This window comes from Mus caroli, unplaced genomic scaffold (genome assembly GCF_978045245.1).
Source record: "Mus caroli unplaced genomic scaffold, Mus_caroli_1 scaffold_6, whole genome shotgun sequence".
NCBI classification, from domain to species: domain Eukaryota; kingdom Metazoa; phylum Chordata; class Mammalia; order Rodentia; family Muridae; genus Mus; species Mus caroli.
This window is the reverse complement of record NW_028227261.1, coordinates 23,569,306-23,580,794: the sequence shown is the minus strand read 5'-3', so window position 1 is coordinate 23,580,794 and position 11,489 is coordinate 23,569,306. Positions and strand designations below refer to the sequence as shown.

The following is an 11,489-nucleotide window of genomic DNA, read 5'->3' as shown; positions in this document are numbered from 1 at the left end:
AGATCACAGAGGCAGCTGTCAGCTACAGGCTTCCGGATTCCACCCAGACATTCCAAGCAGATAATGATTTAAAAAAAAAAAAAAAAAAAAAAAAAAAAAAAAAAGCAAAACAGCAAAAGAAGCTCCTCCCATGAGGTACCTCACAGAGAGAACCGAGTATTCAGCCAAGGGCTTCAGGATGGGTCAGTGGTTAGAGGCTGGTGGGAATCAGTCTGGTCTTCCATTTCATCTTAAATAGAGAGCACAGAGGCCCCTTTTCTGGATCCAGGTACTCAAGGTGGGGCTGAGTGAAGGGGAGACCAAGAGAGAGTCCACTACATGTCCCACTGATGCCCACCTGGCCTTTCAGAAAAAAAATGAGTTCCTGTATCTACCAAGTGGACATTGCTCCCTAGGGCTAGGACAGGGAAGCAGGCCTGACCTCTACGGTCTAAGGAGAGATAGACAGGCCAGATGCATGACCACAGAGCTCGGTACCTTGGCACTGGGGCCTTGAGTGTATAGCTCAGGGTAATGGGCTACACAGAGAGCTTGTCACCCACCCTAGGATGGAGAAGCATTCACCCTAGCCCGGCATCTCTTTACCCCTGTGTGTGGTTGAGGGAGCAGGGGTGGAGTGGGGTGAGGAAGAGAGCACAGACACCCAATTCTAAAGCAAAGACACATGGGTTCACGTCAGAGAAATCAACTTTATTTGGTGGAAAAGCGGCTCTCGTGTAAAATAAACACCTATCCAGATCTGGTCTGGGAAACCTTTTTGAATGCCCCAGGAAGGCAGGGACATCCCAGATCTGAGGATGGGTTGAGGGAATTCTGCCTCACAGAGAGGACAGGAGATTTCCTTCCACTCTAGGGGACACGTGAGCAGAGTGTGTGGAAGGTCCGTTCTGGGGTAAAGCTGACGGCTAACGGCTAACGCTCCTTCTGGTCTCTCACTGACCCCTTGGGCATGTCTTAAACACGTCAGAGACTGGGAATGAAGTAGTCCTCAGCCAGGGTCAGAGGTCAGGAGGTTGGTGGCTGTTCTCTGGGGTTAAGGGAAAAGGCTGGGAGGGCTCTTCAGGGTCAGAGGGGAGGGGCTGTGGGGAATGACCCCTGGAGTCAGAGTTTGGGTCTGAGGAGCTGGTCTGGGCCCACGTCTCTCCCCAGGTTCTCAGGCCCTCTGAGTATAGCTCCTGGTTCTGCTCCTTCCACTGTCGGAACTTTGCACTTGTGAGTTCAGGATCACCCAGCACTTCCTCCAGGGCCTGCAGTTCCTGCAGCTTTGCCTGAGGTAAAAGTTGGGGGTGGGGGGGAGATCCACAGTCATCCAAGAGGAACAGAACCGAGAAGTAGCTCTATGTCCTGCACCCACCACCAGGATACCCTGGCCCAAGAGTCTGGGTGAATATATAGTCTCTGTACACGGAACCTTCTAGAACTTGCCTCAGAACACAGTTGAGACTCGAATGGAGTATGGAGCCCGGGATTGAACTCCAGCAAATCCAGGGCTTGTAGCCTTCAGCCTACAGTCCAGAGCTCACAGTGGAGCTGGGAAACAGACACCACCAGGGCCTGAAGCTCAGAGCCTTATCCTAAGCCGGGACCCAGTGTGCGCCCACCCCCTCACCTTGAGGGTGCTCTGGAGTGCCCGGATACGGTGTGCACGCTCATTGAGATGAGGGTCACGGTTCCGCCTCATGAAAGAACTCCGCCATTGTTCATGGGTCAGGGGCTGGGGCTGGCCCAGGAGGGACACCCCTCCCTGCCTCAGTCCCTGTACCATTCCTTCCAGGGCTCTGTCACTGCTGTCTGTGGAATCAGGGTGCAGGATGAGTACACATGAATATGCTCAGGACAGCCCTGAAGCCCAGTTCCCCGCTCCCAGGGCAGCAACCTGGTGGAGAGTTAAAGGAAGTTCTTGGACTTTGCAGGGGTGAAGCCATGGGCGATGTGTCACTCCACGCTTGAGCTGGGCCAGGCTAGGTTGAGGCAGGAGAAGGAGGATTAGCCTGAGTCCCACCACCTGCCATCCAGCCCCTACCCCCTACTCTAAAGTGACACTCTACTCACAGAAGCGGAGCGGGACCCAGCCTCCTCGTCGGGGTCTTCTGCTTCTGTCTCACTGTAGCAGTCTAGGGTGGGGAGTCAGAGAACCACAGGCTGGGTTTGGAGAGCCATGGAGTGGGCCAGGAGATCTGAGCTCCAGCACCCGGCCTGGGGCACAGCAGGGACTCCGTGCTGCCTGGGCTCATTCTCCCTCTCTGTGATAGACTCACCTTCCTCTCTGGCAGAGGAGGGGGCCCGGCCTTGAGCCTGGTACTTGGAAATGCAGGTAATGAGATGTCGCACCCACCTGTATGAGAACATGCAAGTCGTGAGGTTTCCAATCACTTCGGCCCACAAAGATCTGAGCTTTAGCTACATCTATTTTTCTCCCCTGAACTTATTGTCTGATCCTGGAGCCCAAGCATAAAGAGGTGCTTTCTACATTAAGCTATATCTTCCACTTTCTTTCCTGTTTTCTTGATGCAGTGTCTTATTATATTGCTCTGGTTGACCTGAAACTCACCATGTAGCCCAGGCTAGCCTCATATTTGCAATCCTCCTGCCTCAGCCTTTGTAAGTGCTGGAATTAGCAGAGTGAACCACCTTGTCCCAGATCCACAGAACTGACACTCAGGGAGCAAATGAGGTAGCACTGCTTCTTTGCCCATTTTGCAGATGATGAAAACTTGAGGCTTTCTGAGTGGGCCAGGGTTTGAGTCCCGTCCCCTGAGTTCACTCAGCTCTTAAGTGCTTGGTAGCTGGGGACTGCATGGGAGTAGTGACAAGGAAGTGGCACTCACTTGCTCAGATCAGACAGGGTCTCGGCAGCAAAGATGAAGGGCTTGTACACATCATGGGTCAGCTGGAACACACTGCCAGGGGGCAGAAAGAAGTCACAGCCTCCTCCGGGCATGCCCATCCAGAATCCAGAGAGAGGCTGGATCAGGAATTCCAGCTCCCTGCCACATGTCCACACCACCTCCACCCTTCTCTCCCCCTTTCTCCCAATCCCATCTCACTCCAAGACTTAACTATTTTTTCTTCTGGTCATGTCCACTCTCTAGGCTGTAGTTGGAGAGATTGATAAGCCCTTCGGCCTTTTCATCCTGGGGGATCACAACGCGAGGGTCAGCATGGAGCCCTGGGCCCTCAAGACTCAGCCAGCTCCCTAGTTAACCCCTCGGGTTCCTGGAGCTCAGGGCTGAAGGTGTGGTCAAGGGGCACTTCTAGGCAGGGAAGGGGAGCAAAGGTATCCAGAGAAACAGCCAAAGGGGAGGAGCCCTGCTCAGGCATGCCCTTTTGGCTGCTCCGTCTGGAAAAGCCTTTTTGCTTCCTGGTTTCCCTTTTCCGTTTCATCTGACAAACATTCAAACTCGGCTTTCCAAAGAAGCTTCTAGTGTCCGTGGACTAGAATGTGGCAGGCCGGGCTCCCACGCATCACCAGAGATTTCCTGGCCCACTGTCCATAAGGATGTATTCTGCTGAGCTGGAGAGATGGTTGATTGGTTAAGAGTACTGGCTGCTCTTCCAGAGGTCCTGAGTTCAATTCCCAGCACCACATGGTGGCTCACAACCATCTGTAATGGGATCTGATGCCCTCTTCTGGTGTGTCTGAAGACAGCTACAGTGTACTCACATAAATAAAATTTAAAATAAATCTTAAAAAAAAAGGATGTATTCTGCCCTTTCCCCCCATTGGCCTCTAAGATGCAGAGAGCTAGAGGCTATCCAAATCTTCCCTGTGGCCTTCAATGCTCTCCCTCAGAGCTGGATCCAGCAGGCACCTGGGTGTCTATTGAGTGAATGAATGATTGAGTGGCTATCACTAGGATGGATAAAATAGGAGAGAAAGAAGAGGTAGGGAGAATAAAAGTGATTTTTTTCTACACTTAAAAATGTTTTACATTTATATATTGGTTGGGGGGGGGCACCTTTCCATGCATGCCACAAGACACATGGAGATCAGAGGACAGCTTCTCAGACCATGTGGGTTGTGGGTATCATACACAAGTCATCAGGCTTTAATGACAGGCACCCGTCCCCACGAAGCCAGCTCACCGGGCTGTGTTTTCTGAAATGTGAGTCTCACGCTATATAGTCTGGGCTGGCCTGAAGTTTGCTATATAGCCCAGACTGATGGACATCTGTGCACCATATGAGTGCCCATAGAAGAGGACACTGACTCCCTGGAACTGTAAGAGGACACTGCGTAAGAGGACACTGGACTCCCTGGAACTGGAGTTACAGGTGGGTGCTGGGAACCAAACATCTGACCTCTGCAAAAGTTACAGGTGCTTTGTAACTGCTGAGCCGCTTTCCCAGTCCCCCCAGAACATTCTTTTATACGTGTATGAACTCATTTCTCTACCAAGAGTTACCCCCACTTCACAAACAGGGCGGTTGGGAAAGTATGCGGCTCTCTGACATAGAAGGTAAAGATGGTGACCCTCAGATTCCCTTGTTACCTACACAAGTGCGTATGGGGGGTCTCACCTGGGGTTGGCGGTACCAGTATAGGGTGTGTCCCTTGAGCACAAACCAGCAGCGGCGCCAGCGTGGGCCCATAAAGCCACCGGGTACCTTCCGCAGTAGAAGCCATCCATCACAATCCGGCAGACCCAACTCTCGGCAGGACACCCGGCGGCGGCTCAGCCTCGTGGCTATACCTGCCTCAACACAGCAGACCCTGTTGGTGAGGGGCTGACAAGGATCCTTCGCTAAGTCTACCTGCCCCCATAGGACTCCCCAGCAGAACGGAGGGCATACTCTGGGCTTACAATGATGTTACAGACATCCTCAGGTAGAATGGCTTTGACTGGAGAAGCTGGGCATACAGCTTGTGGTAGAGGGCAGAGCTCTGTGTTACACACACACAAACACACACACACACACACACACACACACACACACACGAGAAAATTGACAATCAGAGGGTGCTTTCTCACTGTCTCAGAGCTAGCAAGAGGCCTAGGCTAGAAGCAGGGGTCCGAGTAGCCGGAAAAGGCTATTGTGTAGGTAGCTCGTGTGTGCAGTGAGGGGTCACACCCAGCCCTGTGAAGATTTCTAAGCACCCCTCTCCCTCAGCCAGGGCCTCTTATACCTTTAGAATTCTTCCGACCAAGGATGGGACTCTGAAAAGACCACAAAGAGATTAGAGACGTGTCTAGATCCAGAGCCCACGCGCCTCCCTGCTGAGTCCTTGTGTTTACCTTGTCAGGGTGTCCCGAAGGCTCCAGAGGTTCTGCTGTTTCTTCTAGAAGTACGCCTGGTGGTCCAGAGGGAGTGGGCAGGGACTGAGCATCAAGGGAGGTAGAGTCTGTCAGGCAGGGAGGAGGGAGAGGGAAAATCTATGAGTTTAGGCCCAGCCTGCAGGCAGAAATGTCAGCATGGGGAATTGGTTGGGCACTTTGGTGGCCTTCCCAGAGCATGAGCCACCTGCTGAGGCTGTCAAGCTACCTGTCCAGGCAGGGCTGGGTCCAGGAGTTCCATCTGCAGACAGGTTGAAGGCTAAAAGACCTTCAGATGAAACCCTGTGGAGAGCAACGGGACATAAGATGAGCCTGTGGTCCTTGCTTCAAGACATACCCTAAGGGAGAGCTCGTTACCTGGGAGATGGTGGGTTCAGGGGCAGTGATTGGCTTAGCAGGTGAGGAGAGTCCAGGGACATCTGGGAAGCAACCAGAAACAAAGTGATGGAGGTGACCAAGAGAGTCTGAAAGCAGGTGTATGTGTGGGGGCGTTGCAGAGCAGGTACCTGTGAGGGGGTCTCTGGCACGGGAATCTTCTTTAGTACCAGGCTGACCTTTGCTGGTTCCCTCAGCAGCTCCCTCAGCATGTTCTTATGGGGCCAGCCCACCTGGGAAACGGGGAGGCTGAGTTGGAGGGTTCTGCAGCAACCCCACACCCTTCCTTCCCTCTCAGAGCTCCCTGTCAGGTCTCACTCGCTTCTCACCACCTTCAGGGAGCTTCCAGGGAGCCCTTTAACCCGAGTTCTGTGAGATCCCACCCAGCAGCAGTCGCCACGCGACCTTTCTGTGTTGGCTCACGTCATGCCAGGCAGCTCCCCCAGCCCTGGTCTTCACAGGACCCTCGGGTGACTTCCCCACTTTGCCATTGACCTCCCTCAGTGTCCCTCATCTCCAGACTGCCCACTCTTTCCCCACCACTCACCACCACCTGCTCATTGACCTGGACAATCTCGTCTCCTGGCAGGATCTGGGAGCCGGTGGCAGCCTGGGGTGAAGAACGGGGCTCAGAGAATGAGGCTTTCCTGGGGCTTGAAGCTGCCATGGCCGGCGGGGGAGAAGGCCTCCAGGATAGTCAGGGGTAGCAGGGGTGCTTGGGGCTCTTACCTGAACCCCTACTCGGGACACAAAGTGCAGGCAGTTGCTGGTGGTGTGAATTTCTAAACCCTGTAGAGATAGAGGCCAAGTCAAGCAAAGCCTGGCTTCAGCAGAGGCAGTGAGCAGGACCCCACAGTGCACACCGTGACTCTAAAGTGAGCAGAAAGGGAACAGAGCCCCACGACGTCATTTTCCTAACTGCTGTGTAACTTCAGGTTTGTTGTCCCCACCCCTTACCCCCCATAAGGCCACAGGGCAACCCTGTTATTGATTTCCGAGTTGAGTCTCAGAAGTTTTGTGAATGGAGAACGGGATGGTATGGAGCTGGGGGTAACGGGGAGCAACTCTGGTTTTCTCGACTGCTGTTTCTGGTTGTTTCAAGTGTAAGCATCCTCTCTCATCTCTATTAATCTGTCTCCTCTCCCCCACCCCCCAGAACACTGCCAGGGCTGAAATGTGACACCTGAGCCACACAAAAGCCCCTGTGGTTTGGGAAAGGTATCCAGGAATGGTGAGACCCCAAGCAATTCCTCTGGGTCTCCATCTAAACACCTGTACCCAGACTCATCAATACAAGGTGTCGGGGCTCCGGGACCATGTTTCAGGGCTCGGGCAAGGCTGCCAGGGGTCTGCAGGAAGAGGTTAGGAGTCAGAACTCACGGAAGGGTCGTCCACCTGCACCGACTCCAGCACAGCCTTCTGTTCCAGCAGCTCCTCTGGGCTGCAGCTCAGGATGTTGTGACAGATCCCAGCCACATGGCCGCACTAAGGGAGGACTGCAGGTTGTCTGGCTGCATCTGATTCCATACCCTACACCTCCCCACCCACTCGGGACACTCACAATCCTCAGGATGTTGCGTTCCTTCTCAGCCTCTGGGCAGTCCTGAAAGCAGGGAGCACAGCCCCCCCTTTAGAATGGAGTGGGGAGTACCTTCTCCCGAGGACACAGGCTCCTCCCTTGCTTTCTCTACACTGGTCTCCTTGCCAGAACTATAATGGTCTCAGAGTTTCAACTCCAAGGTTTCATTCCGGACATCTGACTCAACAACAGTCACTACACATGTCCTAGCCTACCACCCTTTGCAAATGTTACCCGAGCTTCTGCCAGGGAAATCCTATGACCCATCCTATGACCTGTTACCCCATACCCAGAGACAGGCTTCTTCTCTTCTTGCTCACCACAACCCCCTCCCGCTCCAGCTCTCACACCCAATCTTAATCTGATTCACAGTTTATAAAAAGCTCTGGGGCCTAGACCAGCCTGTCTCCCATCCCCATACCTCCTGCAGGACTTGGCCCAGCTCCCCGCACAGCACGCCAATCTCCTGGCAGGCAGAGAAGTCATTTAAGTGAGAGAAGAGGTACCTGGCAGGGGAAGGACAATGACGATGTTGGACATAATTGTCACCTGAGAATTGGAGATAATGCCTACCTCTGGTGGGACAGGACTTTGTTGTCCTATATGTACCAGGCCCTGTTGTAGGCACCAGGCAGACAGCCATTAAATAAAAAGCTATAGTTGTAATGATTTAACTTCAACTGTTCTGGGCATTACAAATGAGCTGTAAGAGTGTTACACGGAGCCGGGCGTGGTGGCGCACGCCTTTAATCCCAGCACTCGGGAGGCAGAGGCAGGCAGATTTCTGAGTTCGAGGCCAGCCTGGTCTACAGAGTGAGCTCCAGGACAGCCAGGGCTACACAGAGAAACCCTGTCTCAAAAAAAAAAAAAAAAAAAAAAAAAAAAAAAAAAAAGAGTGTTACACGGGGAAGGCATCCATGAGGAGGTGATATTTGAGGTAAGACACATAGGACAGGCAATTGTTCTCTATTGGTTGAAGGACCATGGTGATTATTCATTAGTAAAGATGCTTGCCTCTAAAGCTGACAACCTGAGTCTCTAGGCTCAGTGCCTGGGACGCCATGGTGGAAGATGAAAACCGACCCTTGCAAAAAATGCTCTGACAGCCGGGTGTGGTGGTGCACGCCTTTAATCCCAGCACTCGGGAGGCAGAGGCAGGCAGATTTCTGAGTTCGAGGCCAGCCTGGTCTACAAAGTGAGTTCCAGAACAGCCAGGGCTACACAGAGAAACCCTGTCTCGAAAACAACAACAACAACAACAAAAATGCTCTGACCTTCACCACACTCCTATGTGCGCGCGCGCGCACACACACACACACACACAGGTCCAACAAGCAAACAAAAACTCAACTGTTGATAAAATCATTCAGGTGACAAGCTTTAGGGTGGGGTGGGAAGCAAGGTGGCCCCGTGCCCCTGCTCAGATCTGCTCTGACATATCAGATCTACAGCCAAGTACTGTTTTTCTGCCCCAGACCCTAGAGGACACCAAGGAAAAGAAAAGACTGATTAGTCACTAGTCACCCATCCCTAGTACCCGTTGAGCCAAGAGAGGAGGGCATGGGCTTCCCGCACCAGCTCCACAGCAGCCTTGAGGACATCAGCCGGTGTCTCAGCACAGTTGCCCAGAGAGCCTTGGACCAAGCTTTGGAAGGCCTGGGTCCTTTCCAGCAGCCCCTGAGCCAGGCTCTGCAGGTTCTCTGTCTGTAGATTAGAGCCCTGCATCAAAAGAGGGAATATTACTGCATCTGCCCTGGCCGCCAGCCCACATGGGCAAACCCCTAAGCTGGTGGATGCTACCGCCAGTGTGGTCAGTGCTCACTCACCAGGGCCCGGAGCTGTTCCACCCCATCTAGAATGAGCTCCTGGTGGCCCAAAGGCCACACAGTCAGAGCCTCGAGGCTTTGGGGACAGAGCTGCAGCAGGTACTTCCCAGGCAGCTGCCAGTCCTCGAAGGGATAGTCCTGTAGGGCATCATCAAGGCCTGGAGCAGCAAGAGGTCAGCGTGAGGAAACAGGTGTCATTGTCATTCTGAGATTTTATTACATCAGAGCCCTTCCCTTCCTTCCTGTCCCTAATGACAACCCTGAGCCCCTGGCTGGGTTCTGCCCTTCTCACAACTGATGCTACTGAGGTGAAAACCATAGGCGACAGTGACTCTAGCATGTGTGTCCAACCTACCGACAGTGCCATCTACCAAACTCATGCTCAAACATCTTAACATATAGTGACCATCACACACAACAAACAGGGGCTACAGAGATGGCTCAGTGGTTAAGAGAACTTACTGTTCTTGCAGAGGACCCAGGTTCTGCTCCCAGCACCCACAGAGGAACTCACAACCATCTGACGGCACTCTCAAGGTGCACATACATACATGCAGGTAAAACACACACACATAAAATAAATAGAATGTAAAAATACATAAAATGGGAAGGCTAGAAGTGCCTGCTTCGACCCACGTATTTTAGATGATTGCTGGGCCACTCAGTCCAGAGTCAGGCAGCAAGCAGCAGCCATCACATTGCGGCCAGGCTGTCTACCATGACCTTACTTTGTGGGAGGCAATGTTTTGAGAACTTTACCCATAGTTGGGTATGGCTGCGGCGAATGCCTTTAATCCCAGCACTTGGAAAGAAGAGACAGGAGGATCCCCGAGTTCACAACCAGGGCTATACACAGAAACCCTGTCTCAACAAAACAAAACAAAACAAAACCACTTTACCCATCTGGCACCTTTGCTCTTCCCATTTCTAGAGGGTGGAGACCACCCATCATCGTCCCCGATACACTAATGCATACAGATGTAGCAGCTTGCTCATGCTTTGATGGAAAGCCTCCCATTTCAGGCCCGACTGCCATGGGGAATGTGTAGCCATCAGGTTCTCCTCCCCCATTTCTCCTGTGCCATGACAAGGGCTGGATTGGGAGTTCAGGAGCCAGGGTGGTCAATTTCATTCCCACGTTGAATGTGCTGGCCTGCCATCCTCCCTCCCAGAGGTCACAAACATTTGAGCAACGCAAGCTAGTCAGTCACACCACCATGGTCTCATTTTGACCGATTCATGAATAGAGAAACGGAGGCCTGTGGTCACCTTCCTGGTGAGCGGTAGTAGCCTGGGCCCCGGTGTGGGGGAGTCAGCCTGCTGCTCTCCTGTCTGCTCACACAGAAAAGGCCTGAGCAGGCTCCAGCTGCCCGCCCCCCCCCCCCACGTCCCTCTGAGAGCCTCCACAACCCGTCCTGCAGCCACACGCCCTCATTTTTCCTGAGTCTGACTGTGTTTGTGACTCTTGGTCACCTGGGGAGTGATCTTCACTCCCGAGGGTGGAGCTGTGTCACCCCTTCAGTATGACTGGGGTTTCTGTTTCTCTTACTGCCAACCTCAGGCTGAGAAAATGACACCCAGGGCCGGCCCTGTTCCAAGACTGAACAAATCACTTCCTGGCTCTGTGTATGTTTCTACTTCTGAAAAATGGGCTTAATAGCTCACAGGGCCCTGGGGCACTGAGAAGATGAGGGAGATAAAGGGGGTGTGGGCCACTAGAGCCTCCTGTTTTGCTTACTTATCACCTCACCTGTCTGCCGCCACCCTGGCGGGCGCTAGAACACCCCCAAAGTCTGGGAAAGACCCCTTCCTGCATCTTGGGCCCTCCAGTGTCGCCTGGCCTGTTTCTGCCCTCACTGTGCCTGTATAGGGGACGCTGGTCGGCTGGTACAGGACAGACGCTCTATAAATACCTGTTGACTCATAGACTCCTTTTCCCTCCCTACTTTCTGGTCCAAGGGACACTGCACTAATACCCTTGAGCCCACCTCGCCCCTGCCCCTCCCGATTCACCAACCTCTCAGCCAAGCTGCCACCTTCCCGGGGGTCCAGGTCTCCACGGGTTCCATCCTGAGCTCTGCTTTAGCGTCCAGCCCCTGCAGGAATTTCCGCTCCCAGTCCGAGCCCGAGCCCGGAGGCCGCGGGGCTGGGCCAGAGCAGGCAGGGCGGGGCCGCTGCATACCTGGGCCCACGTGGCCAACCAGGTAAGGCAGTGCCACTGCCATTGGTCCACCGCCTGTCTTCCTCCTGCCCTGCCCCTCTGGCATCCTAGGGGTTTGGCAAGTAGGCAGTTGGACTCCTGGGCTGGCGCCAAGGGGTGTGTGACTCAGGCAGTCCGGAACTGGCATGGGATTCAACTCAAAACTGGCCTCACCAAGGAGGGAGGATCCCTATAAGTTTGACGTTAGCCGGGTCTACATAGTGAGTTCCAGG

General features: G+C 53.5%; 1 protein-coding gene across 1 annotated transcript; it reads right to left on the bottom strand.

Moving 5' to 3' along the window:
• Positions 1–676: 676 nt before the first annotated feature.
• Positions 677–11,209, bottom strand: Cnksr1 (connector enhancer of kinase suppressor of Ras 1). The gene is made up of 21 exons (XM_029476404.2): positions 11,074–11,209; positions 9,057–9,214; positions 8,768–8,949; positions 7,652–7,736; positions 7,213–7,254; positions 7,032–7,136; positions 6,381–6,440; positions 6,199–6,261; positions 5,783–5,884; positions 5,634–5,695; positions 5,485–5,558; positions 5,238–5,344; positions 5,129–5,159; positions 4,522–4,694; positions 3,061–3,134; positions 2,829–2,900; positions 2,259–2,335; positions 2,053–2,114; positions 1,877–1,961; positions 1,610–1,791; positions 677–1,268 (listed from the first exon to the last, which is right to left on the bottom strand). Exons 1-21 carry the CDS (start codon positions 11,123–11,125, stop codon positions 999–1,001), a joined length of 2,118 nt encoding a protein of 705 aa, XP_029332264.1. The 5' UTR covers positions 11,126–11,209; the 3' UTR covers positions 677–998.
• Between the last annotated feature and the right edge of the window lie 280 nt (positions 11,210–11,489).

What these genes read in the sequence shown, in the direction of transcription:
- Cnksr1 (XM_029476404.2), bottom strand. Translation starts at nt 11,125, where the DNA reads ATGGAACCCGTGGAGACCTGGACCCCCGGGAAGGTGGCAGCTTGGCTG. An exon ending in GGTGGCAGCTTGGCTGAGAG is followed by an intron (nt 9,215 to 11,073) that starts GTTGGTGAATCG and finishes TTGCTGCTCCAG; the next exon opens with GCCTTGATGATGCCCTACAG. An exon ending in CATGACCAGAAGAAAAAATA is followed by an intron (nt 2,901 to 3,060) that starts GTTAAGTCTTGG and finishes GCCCCCTGGCAG; the next exon opens with TGTGTTCCAGCTGACCCATG.